The 24,260-nt window shown below is 42.0% G+C and overlaps 1 protein-coding gene across 1 annotated transcript in view; it reads left to right on the forward strand.

Moving 5' to 3' along the window:
• Positions 1-24,260, forward strand: part of LOC136776796 (netrin-1-like) — a 114,186-nt gene that overhangs the window by 52,683 nt on the left and 37,243 nt on the right. The window contains 1 exon segment of the mRNA XM_066732646.1: positions 12,855-13,043. Within this exon segment, the coding sequence (XP_066588743.1) occupies positions 12,855-13,043 (189 nt within the window).

Consider the following 24,260-nt stretch of genomic DNA (forward strand, 5'->3'; position numbering starts at 1 on the left):
GTGGCGGATATTTGCAATGAAAGACGCCATTTTCTTCTTTTATCCACGTAGATGGAAGGAGTTCAACAATATCGTTGTAATTTTTTTGATTCGGGTAGAAACAAAACCACAAAGTAGCTGTTACTCATTTCACATACATAACCCACTAAATATCACAAGAAGAAATTAAACTGTACGATCGCACAAGTAAATAGTAAACGACAGCACGACTGAATAGTGTCCCGGCACGAGTCATCGAAGAAACAGAAATCGACAGGAATGAACTTGTTATATTTTTCGTGGTAGGCGCCACCACATAAGTTACAGCAGCGTTGCCAAATTAAAATCTCCGTAATGCGCGTAACTGAACTAAACTGAAACAATGAGATTGATTGTTTTCAACCATTTCGCGTGAAGTTTAAATTATTTATCTGAATATTGGATTATTATTTAGAACGCATAGTGTTAATTTTTACACATTATTAGTATATTAACGAAACACAATAAGTACATTAATTCTGAAACGTTATTTTATATATATTTTCTTATAGGTACTGCTGAAAATGTTTCAACGAAGTAATGAAATTGCACGTATTTCATTATCACCACGTATTAATACACACTTGCACTTGACATCTTTAATGGGTATAATGTATTGTAATTCCGAAAAACAATTAGCACCAATTAAACCAATATCGATAGAAGAAGTTGGGTAATAAACAATTCTTTTTTGTCTATCATTTCACAACCAAGTAAAAATAAATCCATATTCTTTGATGAAACCCTACCATTTATTTCTTTTTTTTTAAATTTTATTATTCTAATTACTTTTCCGTCTTTCATCCGTATAATATTATATGGTAAGTTAGATGTGATTTTATATTCATTTACTGTAATGCATGAAATTAAATAGTAATTCCGTCCATTGTGTTCATAAACACCATTTGACTGATCAAAAATACATTTAGAAATATTTTTCTTTTTCATCAATATGCATTTTTGCCCTCTTTCAAATTCATCAAGTCTATTTATTATTTGGGTTAAAGGCTTGAAAGGAGACTTGACGGGTTTTTTGAACACTCCAATATAATTCTCTCCCCAAAATGTTGATACATTACTTAAGGAAGTTTGGAAGTTTTCAGCATCACATCAGTGACATGAATTAAATAATGCATGCTTAATACTTGCGACTGATCCCCATACAAAGACGGTAATACGTAAAAAAATTTGTCTAATAAACTTCGTGCATAATTACTGTGTGTTTTAATTAAATCATTACTATGGAGGATGCGACAAGCTACATACAACAGTAAGAAGTGTCGGTAATAATTTCTCGGCAATATATCTTTAATAATAATCGGACCACAATATAAAAGAAAAAATCGAAATTGGGTTGCTTTCCATCTAGATGTTAAGTTAATGTCATAGTATTTTCGTTGGAAATCAGATGGAATGTCAGTTGATAATGCGAGTATTTTATTACGCATAAGAATAACTTTCGATTTCTTCAAACGCACAGCACTTGATCTGTGTACCCATTTTTCCAGTAAAGATTTCATTGCACGTAGGTAAAATAGGATGCATCGAATCAATAACAACAGATTTTACAGGATCGAATTTTTTTAATTGTACCACAGGAGATTCTATATTATCTTTATGGTGTTCGGTCTGTGTATTGGTTTTAAAAGATCTTTTGGTACGTTTCGAACATTTCGTTAATGGATATATTCGTTTTTTATTCCTTCCTTCTCCAACAGTCGCACCTTTGGTTTCACATCTTTCACACGCATAGAAAGATCCCGGTGCGGTTTAATGCATTTGATAAATGCTCTGGCTGGAGAATCTGCTATTATAGCTAAAAGCTCAAAACCAATATTTCTTCCATTAATATTGATGCCATTTGCAGATAAATTATTGATCTCTTCAATAAAATCATGCGGATATTGATATATATCTGCTGGCTTAGAGTCTCCACAATATATTCCACAGAGAAATGGCTTAGTAATGTATGTCTCATCAAAAATTTTAACAGCTATCGGCCAGATTTGTACCGAAGAATTGTGCTATATTTGCACTCCATCTATGTGAACAAGCACTCGTAACTTCGTTTGATCATAATCACTAGGAATGACTCTTTTTCTCTATTCCTATAGGTATAAATACATTCTCCCTCAGTGTCGCGATTATACTTTTCATAGGTTCTAATATTTGATGGCGAGCTGTTCCTAACAGAGAGTACGTGCATTTTTCGGTAGCGCCGTACATGACCTTCTTCTCGCAATATTAACAGCAACTCTGTAACAATTTTCAAACGTAGCATTGATTGATTTCTCAACACCCATTGGCGAAGCTTTTCATTGAGTCGAAAATTTTGTGTTTCTTCCTCAAATCCTGAGTTATTGGATGAATTGGTTGATCCTGAAGAGCTTTTAGATGAATTCGAATTAATCGAAGTCACTGGTACTTCGTGAACCTCCAAATTCATTTCTAACTCGTTCAGCTGTTGTTGAATACCATTGCCACATGCTTCGTTTACATCAACATTTGAAACACTACACTCTTCGTCAGGTGTTTTGTCATTATCGCACTATTTGTCTTTTGTAATTCTCGATATTTTTTCAGTCGATAATAATTTTGAGACATCGTGAGAGCACAGAGCGTTGATATCGCGAACTGTATTTTACTTAGAAGTACCTATGGTTGACCAAAGTATAGAGGCTAAATCTTTGCAATTGAACCACAGAATCTCGTAAAAGCAAAACATTAAATTAAATCTATTATAGGTGTATGCTACAGACAAACAGCATTACCCTTTATTTACTTCATCCTTTCAGGGTCATTTAAGGATCTGAGGAAGACTATCTTAACTTTCTTAAATGAAGCAACTTATTACACATTAAAGATTATACTAAATCGTGCATACTAGATTATATTGTACAGTTTTGCATCATCTAGTACATATTTTACACAAAGGAATAAATTAATATTAAAAAATCTAGCAAATTTTTATCAAAATGTAAATAAATGTATAAATTCATATAATTATTTTAAAATGAATAATTATTACAATTTTTATGATAAATTAAATTGTTTTCTCCAATATTGTTTGATTGATGAACGCGTAACATTGGCCGATTAAAAAAATATTGTTTGGCCGTTTATTGTTAGCCGATAATCAGCCGATTAATGAACCAAACATCGGCCAGTTGATAAAACTTGTCTGCTGGCCTTTTTGTATAGGCAAAAGTCTGCCGATTAATGTGAATTGTTTATTGTACGCCATACATTGGCCGACAATTGGCTGCGTTTCCATACCTGGCGATTCCTGCTTGGGAAGAGAATTAAAAAAATCCTTCAAATTTCTCCCTCGTCTCCCAACGAATTAAAAGAGCTAATCTCGAGGAGGTTGACCTTGGAAGAGACTAGAGGTCCACACGCTAAAGCAACCAAAAAAGATATCCCGCCATTTTTTCCCAATGATTTTAATGAGACTTTAAGCTCGCGAGTAAACGTCGAATAAATCATTTAGCCGAGCGCTAAGTGCACCTTCATCCGTGTGCGTGAGTATTTTCACGAACGTGCCTCGCGCGCGCGCTACCATTATAAACGAAGAAATGGCCACCCGCGAAAAGCCAGCCAGCCACTGCGTTCTGCACTCGCCGCCGCGCTTACTTCCCCAGTGAAATATCGCCACTTCCGGTTTTAGCAAGTCGACGCCATTTTTCCGTGCTGCTGCTGCCCGCCGACTTTCCACTCATTAAAAGTGCTCTTTAACGGTGTTAACATAAATCTCCCTCTACTATATATATATATATATATATATGTATAATGGGATTTGTGGGAGTTGGGGGAAATTTGCTCGCAAGCGCCTCGGAATTCCATCGAATCCTCCCGAATTGATACAGCAGTGGGAGAGTCGATAAATCGCCTCGATTACCGTACTATATATATATATATATATGTCTAGCGATCTACCGCCGCGGGGGGGGGGGGGGGGGGGTGGGGCAAAGTCCGCACCGGAGTAGCTTCTAGCCGGAAAAATCCAGCCGACTCACGAGAATTTCGGATTTTACGTTCCACGATCGCGTATATCGATCTCGTGAACCTATAGAAAGGAGGAGGGGGGGGGGGGGGGGGTGGAGCATATCCACGATTATTTTTCACGGACCTACAAACAGATCATTTCTTACGAATGGGGAAGAAGGGAAGATTTGACTTGCAACGCGAGAGTATATATTCTTCAACCACACCCCCCCCCCCATCTCCTCAAAAAACGAAGAACGTACACTTTACAATTCTAAAGAGACGCGGAGGGAAATATATTTTTCTTCCAGTGGAAAATTGGTAATGCGATAAGATAAATCTGTGTTTGAATCGAGTGTGCCGGGTGGAAGGGAAATTGACGTGGAGGAGGAGGAAGCGTGCGTGGTGTAATTGAAAGTCCTTTTGAATACTGCTTCGCGTACCTATATATATATATATATATAGCAGATCGCCATAGCTATAATAGCTAGTATAAACTACAGTGTATATAACCGAGTAGTAGATATCCGGCAATAAACTGGCGGTAGGTAAGTTTGAACAATTAATCGATTAAAGAGATATGGATGGTGGGTTGATTAAGAAAGTGCAGGACGAATGGGGATGAGAAGCATCCATATATATATATGTATAGAGCTGTGGGGCCCAACCAACTACACAAGCTGGTTAGCAATTTAACTGGCTCGTCGTTACAAAGCCAAGTTACAACTCTCGATTTGCCGTTGATCCAGCTACGAAATTTAATAGTTATATATGTGTGTGTGTGTGTGTGTGAGAGAGAACGATAGCTTAGGTTTAGATCCGTCCAAGTGGAATCTACCAGACTGGAAATAGCGATCTAATATTCACTTTAACACGATGGTCTCGCGCGTCGAATACTCTTCTACAGGCTTCTTATATATATATATATATATATATATATATTTCCCGATAAGATTTCTCGCAAAAGCCCTCACGGCTATCAGGAATTATTTTCACCCGTAACGAAGCCTGAAATATTCTAATTTCGCTGCCAACGCGCCGATCCCGCCAGCTCCTCCGCGCGCGATCGATGTTATTTATTCTCCGGCGAACCATCGACGTTTGATTAAATTTGAAATTTGCTCGACATTTAAGCACCGGGAGGCATAAAGTCGGATTAGAGCAAATAATTTATGGCTGGAAAAATTGAGTAAGGAAACGAGATCGGCCAATTCCGCCAACTGGCTCGTTTCACTGGTCACCCGACCGTCTTTCCTCTCTGCGCGTGTGCGTCCATGTGTATGTGTGTGTGGGAGGATAAAAGGATCCGCCACGCTCCCCCCCCTCCCCCTCCCTCGAGCTTGTTATTTTTTATTGCTGCGTCGTCTTGACTGCCACTGCCCGTTACTACGCACAGCAGTTGAGAAAAAATACTGAACCAAAAAGCATATATATATATATATATAGTATATAGAATCGGATTCCAGCCTCTCTCATCCCAACAACGACCAAACTCCCCACCGTCCCCACTCGAGAGACAAGCACTGCGCGATTCCGAGACGCGGGACGGTTTTTCGCAAAAATGCGGAATTTTAGAAAATTCGAGGCTGCGCGGCAAAGTGGCTCGACACGGTTCTGATGGCTCCCTTTTCCAAATGGATAAATTGCACTCTGGACGAAAATAGGATTGAAGGAAGGAGGTGGTGGTCCGCGCCCGCGTTCCGGTCCTTTTAGAAGGGGCGGGAGAGGGGGGGGGGGGTGAATTTTCTTCCAAATGCATTTAACTCGCAGCGACTGCATCACAGGGTTGCAGCGTCGAGGAGAGCGAAGAATTTTACCAAGCCGTCCAAAGTATATTCAGCGTGAAACCTATTAGATTGGTCGGGCGAAACGTCGTTAACTCGCTCGAGATGAGATGGAACGAAGGAGGGGGGGGAGGGAGGGGAGGGGAGCTCGACGTCCTCTCTCTCTCTCTCTCTCTCGCCCGCGAGTCTCCATCGCGAGTTTTCGACGAGCCTCGTAGAGGTCGCGTCCCTCCTCGCGCGGCTCGGCGCCGAGGAAAAAGGCCAGCGCCAATTTGCCAAGAGTTATCAATGAATTTTAACGAACTCGGCCTATTCCGGATTGTTGCGGTAGATTAGGATCCTGCTTCGTGGCCGAGTGCTAAATCTGCCTTGTGTGACTTGACTCCTTATCTCGCGTATCGTGGCGAAAGCGTCGGGTAAAGTTGGGAAATCTGGAGTGAGCGAAGCGAGGGACCGAGTGCGACGAATGGTGGAGACGAGTTGGGACCAGCTGTTTTTGTTTATATTCGCGATAACCTGCTGCATCGGTGCGTTCTTATTCGATGTATGTGTGTCACCGCTGTTACGTGATCGCGATTTTAGAGGATATTTGCGGAACTTGCGCAGTGTTTATGATTCGAGGTGGCGAGGGATAATCTGATTATTGCTATGGGGTTTTTAAGCTTTTTTTTTAATTAATTTTATTCGGTGGGTGTTCGAGGATATAGAGTTGTGTGTCTAAAGGATTTTTGTGAAGTGTTTTGGTGTGTAGTCTAAATATGTGTTGGAACTGTGTGAATTAGGGTCGATTATATTAAATTGCTCTAGCGAGGATGTGTGAGTGAATCAATGTATTTATGAAACTGTATATATTTATAGCGTGAATTAAATAATTTTGCAGAGAACGTTATTGACGCGTTTTATATTATTTTTGTATTCAGGAGGATTCTACGTATGAAATTTTAATATCTTTATAATTTTAGAGATGCACGTGTCTTCTTGCATTTATGCACTCAAGCGTTCTAACTCAAAACTGTATATACATATATCGAAATAAATTACTAAAATTTTTTAGATAGTTCGATACTATTGTATTTGCATCAAAGCGTTACCAAGTCAAAATATTTTACTCCAAAAATGAAAACAAAAAATTATTCTACGACTCGAAGAATTGTCCCGAACATTGTATCGATTCAAAATTTTTTTATTCATAATAATAACAATAATGAAAGAAAAGAATAAAAAATGAGCATTCTACAGTAAATTATACCACGAAAAAAGTTGTTATAGCGTCTATACATATGTATAGTTTTTGTTCCGAGTAGCTCTATATAGAAATATTAAAGCTACAATTGAATCGAGAGACCCTGATAATATAGTCTCGCATATTTTACAGTTAATTTATTAAAAAAATTAATACTACTTTATAATAAGAATCGAAAAATTCAAGCAACAAAACAAAATACATATTAGCAAGAGAATAACATATCGTTGACATGTTTTTAAACTATAATCGAAATCTCCGCGCTACATGAACCGTTAGAGGTTACAACGTTACAGCAATTCTGTACCTGATGCTTTGCTGCCGCTTTGAATAATTTGACGAACGGAGAAAGTCCGAGAGTTCGTATAGTGGTTTGATTTCTCGAATTTATGGAGAGTAGCATCAAGATTGGCTCTCCGCGTGACGTCCCGAGAATGCTTGATCGACGTCGATTAAGCGTCGTCATTGAGAGAGAGAGAGAGATATGTCGAAGAAGGGGCCGCACGGGGATTTATCGGCTAAATCTAATCGAGTCGCAGCTAAGCAGGTATATTACACACACACATACATATAGGTAGGCGGCGAGCAGCTGTGTAGAGGGAAAACGGTTTTGCAGCTTTTTTGCTGGTGGTTGACGATAGTCGGTTGAGATAGCTTACGTCGCGTCGTGTTACGTCGCGTCGCGTAGCGTGGGGCAGGTGACACTCGCTCGGGTGCCCCCGGCCTACGCGCGCGCTGCGAACGTGGGTGTGCGTGGCCGCGTCCGACTCCCACACTACGTATACATATACATATATATATATATATATATATATGTATGTATAGGATCGGGAAAGCGCAAATTTACGAGGCAATAAATTCCCCCCCCCCTCCCCCCCCCCCTCCTTTGCAATACCCTAACGAGCCGTTAACGAGAAAATCCAACCGTCCAACATTATATATATATATATGTATAGGTGGCAGAGGGAAAAAGCGAAAATATTATTCCAGAAGAATTGATTTCGTGCCGGGCGTTTGCACGCTCGGGTCGATCGAATTGACGTGAATCGGGACCAGACGGGATTAATCCGGGATCCTACAAAGAGGATCTCCGATCGGAGCGCGAGGAATGTCGATCGCGGCTCGCTTCGATCGCTGCATGTCACGCGGCCGGCCATGACGATCGACGCGCGAAAACGCGTTTGACGAATAGAGTGGCACCCCCCCCCCCCCTTATCCCCCATTGATCCTCAAAAGGGTCCCGCTTCTCGGGACGGGACCAACCGATCTCCGACTCCCAGGTATATATATATGTGTGTGTGCGTGCGTGTGTATGCTGATCCAACCAACCGTACAATGCCGATCCTCCTCAGCCTCTTTCGGATAACATCTCATCTGGAAGGACTTTTCGTTTCGGCGAAATCACGGAAGCCGAAAATTCCCATTCCATCTTCTTCCGTGCGTTTTTATATATAGATACTTGTGCATTGGTGTGTGTGCTTTGTTGCTGGAATTGTAAATTTAACGCGGGAGAAAGTAGGCATGTATCGGTAATGCAGGACGCAGCCGGTAATTCGATCAATGACGCTTCTGACAAGAGCCATGAGAGATCTGTATACGTGTGTGTGTGTGTGTGTAGGTGACGATGGAATCGAATTAGGCTTCTCCATTTCGATGCAAGATACGAGTAATCCGTTTAAGAAGATGCTGAGTGGCGCGCACGTGCTCCTTCCTCCCGTGTACTACACACACACACACACATACATACACACTTGCTACAATGGCGGGCTCGATCGGCCAATTGATCATGACTGCCATTATGCCACATTTCTTGGCTGAAAAGCAAGCACTCCTATCCAATTACCATCTCCCAAGACATCTTCCCTCTTCGAGCGCAAAGGGACCATTTTCCTCGCCCTCTTCCACCCCCACCCCTTCCTCGCAATGCGATTACTCCGCGCGCGAGGTCAATGGCCTCCGGAGCAACAAAGAGTGCACCAAAATTCACCAGACCCTTTAACAATCCTGCGCGTTGCCATGAATTACGCCAGGCATCCTCTAGCTTCTATACATATATATATATATATATACACCATGTATCCTCTTCTGGAAGTCACATTCATCGACTCGCAGAAAATGGCGGGTGATAGCAAAGCCGAGACGAATCTCCGAAGAGAAGACCATGACTAATTAGGACTCCCCATCAAAACTCTCACCCACGGCGCGATAGAATTAATTTTGTCGAAACGTTAAGCTGCCCCTCGTCGTGGCCTTCCTCGAGGCCATTCTCGCATAATTAATGTAAGATCCTCTTCGACGTGGAGTAACCCCCCCCCCCCCCCTCCTCCCTAGCAAGGAAACAAAAGCAACGGGGGGGGGGATCCATAATCATCACGTTCGACTAGGCCTGCAACTAGAAAAAAGACGAAAGCGTCTAAAATTACTCGACGGACCCTGCACAGCCAATAGAAAAATTCCTCCGGTTCCAACGTCGAATTTCCATCGTCCGCGCACGCGCGGGCGCTTCCGGGGTGAAAATACCTCGGCACGATCGCGACCTCTGCGCCCGTCCGCCTTTCGCGAAAATTCCTCGATCGCCTCCCAATTGGCTCGGAAAATTAGCCGGGCGCCACACAGTTCGGAATTAACTCGAATCTTCCCCGGTGAAACGCACTACGCTTCCTCGATCTTCTACATCGCGTTAGCGCGTATATAGCTTCCTTTACGGTGATTAGATTTTTTTCTCGCAATTACGAAAATGGCGCCAATCATTTCCCGCGCAAACGCAAGCGCGCGTGTTATTACGCGACGAGCTGAAAAATTCATCTCGCGTTTCGCGGCTTAATTCCAAAGTAACGGGATGAATATACATATATATATATATATATGTAGGTACCACTGGGAGTAGGTTAATCGATTAATCTTTTTCCATGCCGCTTTTTTTTCCCCACCACTCTCTTACAAAACTAATTATAAAATCAATTTCGCGCAATTTCATAGCAGTTATTTATCGCGCGCATCGGCCTGATAAATTTGTAGCATCAATTATTTAGGATTTTTACTGCGAACCCTCGGTACGACAGCGAGTCACGTGGTTTTGTATCTCGTTACGGACTCGTAGAAGGTAATTGATATTTTTCAATATTGATTTCTCTCTCTCTCTCTCGAGGGAGAGAGAGAGAGAGGCTTGTTTCTCCTATGGCGAATATTTCATAGAGAATGAAGAAATATAATTCCGACTGTTTCTGGACGTTCGTATAACTTGGCAAAGTTTGCGTTAGGTTTTTATTTTATTTGATCTTTTTGGCGGGAAAAGTAGAAAAATTAGGAGCACGCGAAAAGTTATTTTCTCGTCGGTCGGGACGGACGCTCGCTCCGCGTGCGACTCGTCGTTCTCCACACGGATAAAAATGGAGCCACGTGGAATAGGAATGGAGTGGAGCAGAGTCGAGTGGGAGCGAGCCATTAATCAGCCGGTCCTCCAGCGTTATCACCTAGCTCTACCTCCGAATCCACTCATTAAGTGCTGTTACTCGAGATTTTTCTCATTCTTTCCCGTTGAAAAACAGCGGCAATTCCCACTCCATTAATGCTACCATAGGATTTCTCTTTGGGCATTGACGAATCACGCTTTTCGTCCCGTATAAAATCTCTTTCTATGACGTACGTTTCTTACTATATATATATATATATATATATATGTATATCCGATGGAAGAAACTCGATAGGATAATTTACAGGAGTTTTGAATATTCCACCTGAAACCAAACCTTTTTCTCCTCTGCTGCCTGCGTTTCGATTCTCCGCGAGTTAAATTATCGCGTTGCTCAGCAAATGAGATTATCGATCGCGATAATTATCATCGCGTAAATGGCGAACGATGTCTGTCGAGTGGGCAAATAGCGATTTTATATATAATGAGGGGGAGGGGGGATTTTATGGGGGGGGGGGGGGTGCAGTATTCCAACGAATTTTGTCGCAGGGTGTCGACTTTTCGTGCATGGCTCGTCCACTGTGAGTTCTTTTGTTGGACTTTGTGCTGACTCGGTGCAGCTGCACTGGTTGCACCGATGCACAGTGGTAAAGCTAATTTCAGTCTTATCGTCTCGCGTATCGTTGCGTATCTTCCGTTTCGCACGTTCCGCCGGTCGAAAAACTTTGCGAAACTTATCTCGGCTGGTTTGCTCCTCTCTTGCACGGGCCAAGGCTACCTAATGTCTCGGCATTCCCATAAAACTTCTCTTTTCCAGCGAAAACTCCACTCTCATTTGTTTCCTTCTTCAGAGCCTTAAACTTTTTACTGCAACGGAACGAGTGTCTCCTTCTTTTTTATTCCATTTCCCTTCTTTCTTTATAGACATTAATTTGCTTTGAGCTTTTTACGCGATCTGCTCTCCTTTCGGTTAGCGATTCCTTAATTAGCAAATCTATTAGGTTTTCGGATATAAGTGCGAGTTTCGTAGTTTTGGTTGGAAATTAATGATACGTGCGAAATTTGTTTGTAAGATTCTTGTAGGTTTTGCTTTTTAATTTCGTCAAATTTTTCTTGTATGGAATTATAAAAATTGGAGGGTATGCACGATCTTCATTTGTATAATTATAATGAATGCTTTTTATTACTAGTTTTGTTCGTTTGAAATTATTCGAACGAGTCAGGTGTACGTCAAATTTATACAAATTTTAAAAATATTGTTGTTACAGCAAGGTGACACGTGTTTTACAAATGAGTAAATGTTTAACGGGTTTTGAAAAATCAATCACGAGAGTTTACTAAACTTAGAAATCATTATTTACGCAGTCACAAAATGTATAAATAAAGGACGTAATATTTACATAGAAAACAACCGAAATCGAGACTTGAATTATCCTTAAATTTACCAGACCTTCCTGTTTAAGATCATGGTTGTTCAATGCTCAAATACACACGTACTATTATTAGCAACAACTCAAACCTCAGTTTTCACGACTCGATATTTGCTGCAGATACGAAATTCTTCCTCCATAAGCCAATATACTATATATAAACGTATGATTAGAAGAACACTAGCGAGAAAGTAAAGAAACGTCGCCACCTAGCGGCAGAATTATTCAAACTTCCAATACAACCGACTTTCACGAATCGTGAAGACAAAACAAGTTACACAATTATTTATTTTACTATATATAGTCTTCTACTAAATTTAATAACAATTTCATTTATAAAAATTACTACTTGAAAAATCCTGCAAAAAAACCCATATAATTTTATTTATTCTTTACCAAAACATTTGAAGTCACTTTGCAATCTCATCGAGAATGATAAAATGTTTAAAAATTTCTAAAACCAAATACAAATATAAATAAGGTTTTACAATACAGAACGAAGAAACTAGAATTGATGCGTGGGACGTTAAAGAGGTTTAACGCAGATTTAATTGAGTTGGTGGAGAAGTGGAGTATTAGAGGAGCATCGGAGCTTATTTTTGCTGGGAGCACTCGAGAGAGCAGAGCCACTGACAGGCATCGATCGTGTGTTCCACTCGGCTCATTGAATTCTCGAGTGGAATCGTGCCGTAAGTCGAGCCGGTAGTCACGATGCACCGACACCGGCTACTTGAAAATCGCGAAATAATTGAAAAACGTCCAACTCCAGCGCGGTGGTAGTAGCGGAGTGTAGTAGTGGGACAGGAAAGACCCTCCGGCTGCAAAGTCTCGAACGTTGAGTCTCCCCCAAAGTGTATATATATAGAAAGCATAGCATATATATATATATGTGTGTGTGTGTGTGTGTGTGTGTGTTTCGAGGCAACTATAACGAACGGTCATTCGACAGATTGATTATTTTTTCTCTCCTTCTTTGCTTTCAGTGTGTAACTGCAATCTGCACGCCAGAAAGTGCAGATTCAACATGGAGCTGTACAAGATGTCAGGTCGGGTTAGCGGAGGCGTCTGCCTCCAGTGCCGCCATTTCACGGCGGGAAGACACTGTCATTATTGCCGTGAAGGCTACTACAGGGACCCGGCAAGACCCATCACGCATCGCAAGGCCTGCAAACGTGAGTATACTTCTCCCCTCTAGGTCGACTATATATATATATATATATATATATATATATATTGCAATGGAGCAGTTTCGGAAAATGTGGGTATGGATAAATGAGTGTGTTAGTAATTATATAAGTTTGAGGAATGTGAAGAATAATGGAATGCAGAGGGATGAGAAATATAGTAAGTGTTGTCAAGGGTTTTTTGGGGTGAGAAAAGAACATCGGAATGAATGTGAAATAAGTCAGAACTGAGTTTATTGTCCTTGGGAGTAGACGTGTTTTGAAGTATCTCTAAAAATACGAGCGAATCTAGATTTTAATAAAACGTGGTTTTGGGTTTTTGAATTATTAAACGTTTTGAGTTCTCGTTTTTAAAAGAGTTATTTGTTTCGCGCGGGGTTAGGTGAAGAGTAACAATATATATATATATATATATATATATATGTGTGTATCTATATAACAGTAGATAAGTTGACTCGCTGCGTGTGAAAGAGGAGTCCCTCGGTTGGACCTCCCAAGAAGTGGGACCGGTATCCGAAAACCTGGCCCAAAGTCGGAAAACGGAGGATTTCGGTAAAAATCGTCTCAACCGTTTAGTTGCTAAAGTTTAATGGTCGGAAAAGTAATTTTGCTGCTATATACCAGATACTAAATGTTCGTTTCACTCTGTATATGCGTTGTTTGCTCGCGATATGAAGTTGCACCCGTTTGCTATACAGTAAATTTAGGGGAGGGTGGGGGCGAAATTATCCCCCTCTAGAGAAATCCATCGCAGTGACGCTATGATCGATTTTAACATAGCAAAAATTCTATGTAACGAAAATCACATATTCCTTTACATTTTTGCGTGGTCGTCACAAAATTAAATTGTTAAAGATGTTTTGTAGTAATCAATTTAAAGTAAACCTTACAAAAGGATCATTTTACCCTCACCCGTGGGATAAAATGATCCCATGCCGAATAATTTAAAATTATGAATTTATATTTATAGATACGATAGACAAAAGCTATAATACTTTCAATAAAAAAATAGAAAAGCATATTTTAGTGCCAACATTCTGAATTTTATGAAAAGAAAACATGTTATTCAAGTATAATCGCTTAAACCGCGAAAAACGTGAAAAAAGTACACTGGATCCAATCTTCTCCATAAGCCTCGTTTTTAAACCGTTTAATGTATGAAAAATATATTCGTTATCATCATCGTTACTATACTTTTCGAGCACCGGCTGCTTTTTACCAATGAATCCACTATGAGGTCATTTTGCCCCAAATGCGTTGCGTATCTTTCATCGAATCTTAAAAGTTTACCAAAGCCGATTTTAAATTAATTTTAAGAGGAAATAAAAATTCATACTTATCATTATATGATTTTCTCAATTGAGCAATTTGAAAAGTATCCCTACATTTATTTTCTATATGATTCAAAAACCGCTTATCTTACAGAAAAATGATGAAAAACACATAAATGCCGCTAATAATTTTTTACGTTTAAAAATAAACATTACTATATTATATTGGGTATTTAAAAGTTTATATTTTAATATTGATTAATTTTTAAACGAATTGTATGAATAGTTTCCATAAAACCCTCAGGGATCATTTTACCTCGAGTAATCATTTTGCCCCACTCTCCCCTATATATCATATATATATATATATATATATATATTAAAAAAAGAAATTCATTTAAAGCACGAAAAAACTTTGTTGGAATCGTTGTAATTTTGTTAAAGAGTGTGCAATCATATTTTTAATTACTCAAAAAATTAAGGGAACTGGGAGCAAGACTAGAAATTTGTTAACAAAGAATGTTGAAAATGTTGTTACTCATTCCCCATAAATTTTGCCTGTACATCACTGTTACACCCTGTATATACATATATATATAGGCGTTTGTGAGAAACGATTATTCCTTTGGAAGTTTGCCATTCTGTTAAATGCAACGCGAAGTGAATTCTGCAAAACAGAAATTGCTACAACGGATGAAACAAGTATTTATGTATATTTCATAGTATATTCCTTTGGGAATGTTTGATACAACAATTCAACATTGCAATAGTAGGAGAGAATACTACGAATATATAAAAAGGCTATGTAAATGATGAAAACGAGAGACAGAGTCCGTCAAAATGTATAAGTCAATAATTTCCACATTGTTTTTTATTAAATTTATGAGAGTGCTAGTCCAGACACGCTGAGCAGCCCTGAATCAATTTCATAGATGATCAAAAATCAATAGCTTTAAAATCAAGGGTTTATCGAAAAATGCGTCTGCAGTTATTGTTTCACAATTTTATCAATAATTCCATATGCTAATGTCGTAAAATTGACAGTTAAAAGAATGCAACAAAGACACGTATGATTTTATCGAAAATCGTGAAAGTGACCTTGAAGACTCTAACTCGTAAATTTTCACCATGAAATCGATATAAAAATTGATAAATTCTTAAAGTACCGAATTCGAGCGCATTATAGTTTTCTCAGAAAAAATATCATATATACATATATATATATATATATATATATATATTGATCCATATTAGTAGGACGCTCTGTCGATTTTCGTCAAACTATCCGCAGGAAACTGTGCAGAAATTGGCTCGCACGATCTTGATTATCACGAAGGACTCGAATCGCGAGAGGGCTCGGTATCATTATCATTCGTCTCAGTGGTTTCCCGGTACTCTTAGAAACTGTTTAGTAGCCTACAGCAACCCCTAATCTCACCGCGCCGCCTTCAATTTATGTACAAGGTTTGTCTAGGTCGACCAACAACGAGTCTCGGATAACGATCTCCCGGAGCGCGAGAAAGCACATTCAGCCGCTTCTAACTTTCCGCTTTCTCATATCCCCCCACCCCCGAAGAAAATCAGAGATGGAGAACGTAAAACGTCGTTTACACGTGACCTTTATCTCGCTCTAGGCAGCACGAGACTACACCGATCCTCTTTCTTGTCACACACGTAAGTGTGTGTATACGCAGTGTAACGTGTGTTGTACTCAGAGGTCCAAACTCACCTAATCACTAACGCTGTCCAGATAGCACGATCCAACTCATATATGTTCTATCTAAACGATCCTTTACCACACTTATTACGTTATATAGCTATATATCTATTCGCTATATATGGTGCTGGGCTAGTCCCTATAGAGAAAACGTGCATTTTTCGAGTGTTTCTGAAGGGAAAGGTGGTTGCTGGATGATTTCACGTTTTACGAAACGATATCAAATTCTTTTTGTCACATATATATGTGTACAGTAATGTACGTTGAGCTCGCGTTTAATTACTAACATTGTTCGGGTGGAATAATCCAAATCGTATATATTCTGTCTAAACAATTCTTTACTACACTCATTATATCTACCATGCTATATACGGTGCTGGGCTAGTCCCTATAGAGAAAACGTGCGTTTTTCGAGTATTTCTAAAGGGAAAGGTGGTTGGTGGATGATTTCACGTGTTACGAAACGATATCAATGTTTTTTGTCACACATGTATATGTGTGTACAGTAATGCAAGTTGAACTCATTTAATCACTAACGTTGCTCGGGTGGAATAATCCAAATCATATATAGTCTGTATAAACAATTCTTTACTACACTTATTAAATCTATTATGCTATATATGGTGCTAGGTTAGTTCGCAGAGAAAACGTGAATATTTCGATTATTTCTAAAGGAAAACGTGGTTCGTGGATGTTTTCAAATGTTATAAAAGGGATATCAAAGTTTTATTTCTTTTTGTCGCGCATAAAGGTATATATAGTAATATGTGCGGTTGTACTCAGAGTCCCAAACTCACCTAATCACTAATGATGGTTAGATGGAATAATCCAACTCACATATATTCTGTCTAAACAAAATTCTTTATTGCATTATACACCCATCAATCATGTTATATATAGTTGCTAGGCTAGACCCCAGAGAAAACATGTAGTCATTTCTCAAGTATTTCCAAAGGGAAAAGGTAGTTGGCGGATGATTTGGCGGGCGACAAAAGGGATATCGTAAAATTGTTACGATGTGGAAAGTTTGAAGGATATTTTTTGATTGGCCCGAGGAGATTCCTGCGCTATTTATAAAAGGGTCGCTTGGAAGGGCGCGCGCGATGCACTTGGCTTTCATAGTTGAGATGGGAGTCCAATAAACGTCACTTTTACGATTTACCATCGGACGTTGCAAGAGCGAAAGCACCGATTGTTCAGTGGAAAAGCGGGGAGGAGGATGACGACGATGATAAGACTGCTCGCGACAAAATTCATTCAGAAGAATCAATGATTTTCATTCGATTCCTACCAAACTCCCGTCGCACACTCTTAACACGCTTGATTCTCTCGAAAACATTTTTATAAATCATTTGCATTTGTGATAAAGGATGGCGCGCGGTGCTGCTTTGGACAGTGGGTTCGCTGCTGCTGCATCGTCTACGGCTTATAAATAAGAGAGGCGCGAGTGTCGTGACGCCAGATAACGAACAGTCCGTATTCTCGTTAGCAGCCGTGGCTGCCGTTAAGATAACAACGAGACACGACACTGGGAGAATCAGAAAGAGAGAGAAGCAGCCATGAAAAGATTTAGAGCCACCCTACAGCGCCATATAACTTCCATAAATTAGCCCTTCAAGGCTAACTTCATTCCTGCTGCTCCAATTTCAGATTTTCCATCGTCGCCACACTCGTTCCCCTTTTATCACCGAAAATCTCCCCCCCCCCCCCCCTCCCCCCTCCCTCCTGCCTTTCGACCAATCCGCTACTCGCCTTCTCTTCGCTTTTATATTAAGAGAATAGAAAGGGGGGGGGGGTGGGGAGATGTGAAAATGAAACACATAAGCGTACAAAGTCTTCACAGGCTTCGAACACGACTATTTGCCGCTGTAATAACAATAATAACGACGGTGCATATAGCTTTACGCGATAATTCCATCTCGATTATTATTCCTAAAGAGTCGACCTTTCCCCCTTTATACCGAGGCACTATTTAACACGGTCAATTATTAATTTTAATCAATTTGCAATAAATTTTGCAAGTTTTAATCTCGTAATTAGCCACTATACCTTCGTTAATCTTTTTAAGCGGCTCGGCCGGTGCTAGCAGCGACGGTGGTATTCATTTGTTTCGAAATTGGACGTAATCGAATGATTAATTGACATTAAAAAAAGGCCTGAGAGGAGAATAATGGGATGCGATTAATTATCCGCGAGAGTACAGCAGCTAATTAGAGGAGGAGTTGGTTAAAATAAGGGAAAAGGGTTGTTTATGGTTAGGGGTTCTTAGAGTGGCGGGTAGGTAGGGGGTCAAGGGGGGTGGGGGGTAAAGAATCCAGGGGCAATTTAGTTGCGTGCCGTCGCATTTCCACGCTGAGTGAACTCGGAATGGCTCTCGCTCCCTGAATTTCGTGGGCGGGTGCAGCCGCGAGAAAATACGGCCCTGTCCACCCCCATCTCGTGAACCACTGCGCGTCCCTTGTCCCCCCCACCTTCTCTGGATTAACGGAAAATTTGTTGCTTCGTGAACGAGCCACCGGCCGTGTCTAATGTTGCCATACAACGGAGCGTTTAACTACACCCACGCGATTCTCGGCCAAATTCCATTACACGCGTACCTACCCCCTTAAAGCGCCCCCCTAGGAGGGAACGGGTTTCAGGCGAGTTTCAACATTTCCCAATAAAATACTGATGTAACCCTGTCCGTTTGCTTCCTCCTCGGTTCAAAATCGAAAATCCAACGATATACATATATATATAATGGACCGTTGTAAAGAGAAGCTAGGTGCAAAATGGCAAAAGAACCGTGTGCGTTCCATAAGGACATTAAGCACGCTTGGTGCTCTCGCCCGTGTGTCCTCGTGCGCGAGCAACCAATCGTTTTCTCCCGAAGAACGACGATGAGCTCGCTCATCCGGCGTGTACAGGATCAAACAAATTATTAACGAGGCTAAAAGCTACCGTTCGTTGTTGACCGAACCTGCGAGAGCGAACCCCCCCCCCCCCCCCACCACTCCCTCCTTTCACAAACCGAAGCTTTAATCTCTCGATCGCCGGCGCAAACTGCAATGTAATCTCTCTCCCTCCTTCGAGATTAACTTGGCACATAAGGCACGCTTCTCGCTCCGACGATCCTGCCCCAATGATCACGTCACACGTACGCACGTTTTTGTCGCAGCACTTTGACGAAGACCCACGAAACTCTCTTCTTCTATTTTGCGAACCAATATATATGTATGTTTGCACCGTACAAAGTTGTTTTTACGCGAAAAAACTTGTCCCGAAGGAGCGCGGCAGGTAAGAGACGTTTTTTTCTTCTTCTCTTTAGCCAAGAGCTCCCATCGTGTGTATATATAGCTGTTTAAGCGCGTGGCGCGTATGCAGGATGCAGAATGACCGGTAATATTAGAAACTCCCCCTGTTTGCCGAGAGCGCGTGATCATACAGAAACGATACGTTTCAGCCGAATCCACCCCCGAAGCGGCAGCGTAGGCCCGTGTTTACACTAACCCCGGTGACACCCTCCGGCAAGGGTTGCTCCTCAAACAGAATCGGTCACCGAGTCTACTCTCGCTCGCTCTCCAAAGGCCCGGCAAAAACCTGCGTTGCGTTGTGGCTCTAGCCAGGAAGAGGGGGGGGGGGGGACTCGCGATTCTCTTCGTCGCAACCACCCCCCACCGCCACGATCCCCCCAACCGCTATATCAACTTTATTCCTCCTCCCCCCTACCCCCACTCTTCCACTATCCCGCCGGATCCTCCGCCTCCAGGCCAAAGCACACGCTATATCCGTTTTCATTTTAATACGCCTTGCTGAATTTCACCGATATACTCCCAATCGCGCGCAGTTGCAAACCCACGCCGTGCAAATAGTCCCTCGAATAAATATCGTCTAATCTCTCTCGATATTAGATATGGCTGATTACCGCTGATTTTCATTCTGTGTATAGGGAAGCGAGTATGGAGAGGGAAGAATAATACGGATTGAAGTACGAAGAATCGATAAATGTTCGGTAACTATCCTCTTTGTGTATGTGTGTGGGTGTAGGGGTGTGTGTGTGGAGAGTGCAAGTACACAAGCTGTGCTTGAACTCGATACGAAGCTTTTCCCCGAGACACGTTAGCATATTCATTAACCGGCACTTAGCCAAGGACTCGAGAGAGCCTCGGGAAGTTGCAGCTCCGGCAACGGCGTCGCTGGTGGGATCAGCAATATTACCTACCTACTCTCTTTTTATTTTCTCTCACTCTCCTCCCCCCCCCCCCCCCCCCTCCCTTACCTTTTTCCTCACCACGATTGCTACACGCCGTGCTAAAGTCGCGACGAGCAAAACTACTTTCGCGCTGCATCTCCACTTCTTTCCTCCACCACTCACTCCACCACTATTCTTCAGCCTTTTATTCCTCGAGAATCGCAGCAGAGAGATTTTTCTATAAACTTTGCCAAAGCCACTGCAGTAGCTGTCACTCGTACTCTCTCGACGCCTTGATACTTCCAAGTCCGCGCGGGAATATGCCGCTTTTTTTATTACGTACCTTGGAATCCTTTGGAAAAATTCACGATTCTTCTCCGCTGTACAAACTCGATTGACGTTCAATTAATGCGCGACGATCGTAATATTCGTGCGTCGTACGAAGTAAACCAGTCGACTGTGTGGTTTTCTCGAAAATTTCTGGAAACACCGTCTTATCTCCTTGGTTCGGGGAAAGGACGTCTGTCAAAAACAAAGCTCTTTCGAGGTAACGAGCACTCCCCCCCCCCCCCCCCCCCGCCGCACTAGCGGTCGAACACTGCGCTCGATCAGCGTTTGTTTATCTTTTCCACCGAGACGACATTCAATATTTCTGCGAAAAACAGCTAAACGTTCCAAAACGATCATAATACTTTTTTTTCTTCTCGACAACCGGAATAAGATGAAATTTCATACGACTCCGTCACGGGTCTCTGGAACAAAGTTGAGCAGTTTTTTTCATTCAGCGGAATCAAACAATCCTTCCTGAATTTTTCCCTGCGAGATACGTGAAAAAACTCGTTAGTTTCCGAATCTCTCAAAGTGGTAGATTATCGTTTGCTTGTTTTCGAGCGAAAAGTTTGAACGGGAGGAAAGATATCGATCTCGAAAAATGCGAGGTGGCTGGAAACGAGAGAGAGGGAGGGAGAGCGTTGTTCGGCCATTTTGATTTCTTTGTTGGTACACGATGAAATTTCACACGAATCCTCGGGCGCGCGAGGATTCCAAACAGATTGCGTTTGGTTGGCATCGGCGTAGAGGGCGCTGCGCTCGCCGAGATTGAGTGTCAAGAACGCCGATAATTTCCGAGTTTACGAAGCTCTCGCGTTTAGCGCGGCCCGGATATTAATGCGGAATAACGGCTCGTTGGGGCAATAAATATGGCGACGGTGCACACAAGGCGTTTTCAAGCGTCGACTTCCTGGCCCGTCGGAGCCTCGCAATTATTACGTCCGTTGCTCGATCACGCCTGAATAATATTGTCATATTTCACGAGACTGACGGTTTCGTGATTGAAAGAGGATTCGCTCGGTGGTGGAAGTTGCGCGAACGAGGAGCCAGCACGCGCGTTGGCTTAGCCAACTAACTAAGTCACGTGACCTGTTCAAGCAGAGATAACCAAGAGAATCGGTCTTACGAGCCCCACCAGTCTTCTACTTTCATCATCGGCCATTTCCGGCTCATCAAATCGTCTGCGATATTCGAACGGTGCTTCCGGGGCTTATTTTTTTACTTCTTTTCTTTATATATTGTTATTATTATTATATCCTCTAATATCTATGTAGAAACCAACCAAAACCACGGACGCTGCTTGGAGAATTCCTATTTATATATATATATATATATATATATAGAATATTCCAAGAGAGGGAACCGCAGTACCGCGATTGGTGGGGCAAAACACAAAAGAATAAATAAGGCGCACCTGCTCCGTTAAATCAGAGTCGGAGAGCGCGATAAGGCTCGAGTTTTTCCATAGCGGCGCAGTGAATATAATTCAGGTTGGCCGTGAGTCCCACGGGCGTTCCACCGGCGTCCCTCCAGCACTGTAATTCGGTTCGCGAGAAACTCGCGGTGCCCGCGTCACGCCGAAGCGTTTCGCGTGCGCTGCCGAGCTATCAATTTAATCGGCTCTTGATGAATGGACGGATCGGTTTTCTTAAAGTGCCGGTTTCCCTCCGATGCGCAGCTTCCTTCAGCATCGATAACTCCAAACGTCGCGCTCCCTTCTCCGTCGAACTTTTGACCTTTCCCCACTCTCGCCCGTTATATATATATATACTGTACTATATCTCGCAGTAACACGCGATTAAACGCTCTGCCAAATTTTAGGTTAAAAAAATTCGTTGTAAAAGAACCTTAATCCTTTGACCGCATTCGACGTATCGGAACGTCGTGCATTAATTGGCCAAAGTCGTACATGACGTTCTGATACATCAAATGAGGTCAAAGGATTAACAAAATTTGCTTTCTATTGTAACATGAATTTGTTCCGAAATGTTTCTTTTCTTGCAATACTAAATATTTAAATTTATCCCGATATCATACACATATTAATATATCATGAGACAAACGAATTCCTGCACAAAATATGCTGCTCTTACAAATCACTCTATATCCAAGAAAATTAAATGTGCTCCAAATGCAAAAAATTATTCGAATAAGTATGCACCCAAAAGGTTAATATTTAAAGATTTGACAAGGTTGGGATTCGAGTGACTGAGCTGTAATAAATGGTGGATTCTCGCGCGTTTTATTGCCTCGATATCGAACTATATATATGTATACATATATATAGTGCGGAGCAAACTGGAAGAGAGAGAATGGTAGAGTGTGGTATACACACGTGATCGCGCCCTTAAATTATGTTGGCAATTACGCTTAGCCGCTCTAAGGTAAGTGCATCCGAGCCGAGTGGAGTCGAGTCTGGAGCGAGCAGGAAACGATGCACCTTTTGCTTAAGGTGTTAATTACCGAGCGATGCGATGCAACAACCAGCAGCAGCGGCAGTTCCAAGCGAGCCGTTCCGAGTGATTCCGGGCCATTCCGCGCGCAACCCGGTCACGACTACCGAGCGCCGTTCGTTCCTTCCCTTCCAATATCCGCTGGATCTTCTCTCAATCCTTCCCCTCCTGCAATTGAGACGGGACCGTAACACCGACAAACTCAACCTAGTCGCACACTCTCTTGCACGTATACCTACACCGAGTCTCCTACATGCTCAGCACCCTCTCTCTCTCTCTCTCTCTCTCTCTCTCTCACTCACTCACTCTCCACAAACTGTCCAACCTAAACGCTTCTACGAAAACCCAAAAGCGACCTAACCTATAATTTATAACTACGAGCGTGCATCCAATTATCGCCGAAACTCGTACGCGTCGCTCTTAATTATTCGCACGCACCGAGGCAGCTTTTTGGGTCAAATACCCCTCCCCCCCCCCCCTCCTCCTTCTCTCAATCTCGCGATTCATCAGTCATTCTCTCCTCTTCAGGCCGAGAAAAGTGATTTCACCGCGCGGTTTTCGCAAGAGGGAAATTTCGATGGGAATCGAGGCCTCGGCCTGCGCGCGAGGAAGCTCGTCGGAGCATAAATCCTGGCGTGCAGAGTTGCAGGAGGGAACAGGAGAGCGCGAAAGTCCTCCGTGGAAGTTGGTTCACCGTGGATTAAATTACGCGTCGGGTCGAGCCGAGCCTGGCGAAGCGCAAGCTGCGTGTTTTCGCGCGACGACGCTGGAGCGCCACTCGCTCGTTCTCCATAAATATAAATAGCGGCCAGCGTGGTAGAAACGCGAGAGTCGCGCTAAACCGGTGAAATACGGAATCCCGGGAAGCCCTGAACCTCCGAAGGTGTTAATTTTGTAAACTAGCCTGGACCAGCTGGGTTTCACCGACGCGACCAGAGGAGTCCTAGTTCCTCCTCCGGACCACTCTACTATTTCTCCTCGCGGATTTCGGATTCAATTAACTAGCCTTTCTCCCTGCATTCCGCGCTCTCCACACCATGTTACACTCTCTATACGATATATTACTCTCGTATACTTTACCGATAAGTAGTCTCCAGACGCCGAATTTATTACAGTTTTTATTATAGAAAGATAATAATTGATATTGAAATTATATACATATATATATATATATGTAGGTTGGTTCAGAGGAGCGGTTGAAAAATTGGTACTCGCACGCATAAATTGCGTAGCCGACGGCGAGGCGAGGAGAGGCGAAGCGGT

Source organism: Prorops nasuta, unplaced genomic scaffold (assembly GCF_024137725.1).
Source record: "Prorops nasuta isolate Cenicafe-Biocafe unplaced genomic scaffold, Cenicafe_Pnas_1.2 PNAS00010, whole genome shotgun sequence".
NCBI lineage: Eukaryota > Metazoa > Arthropoda > Insecta > Hymenoptera > Bethylidae > Prorops > Prorops nasuta.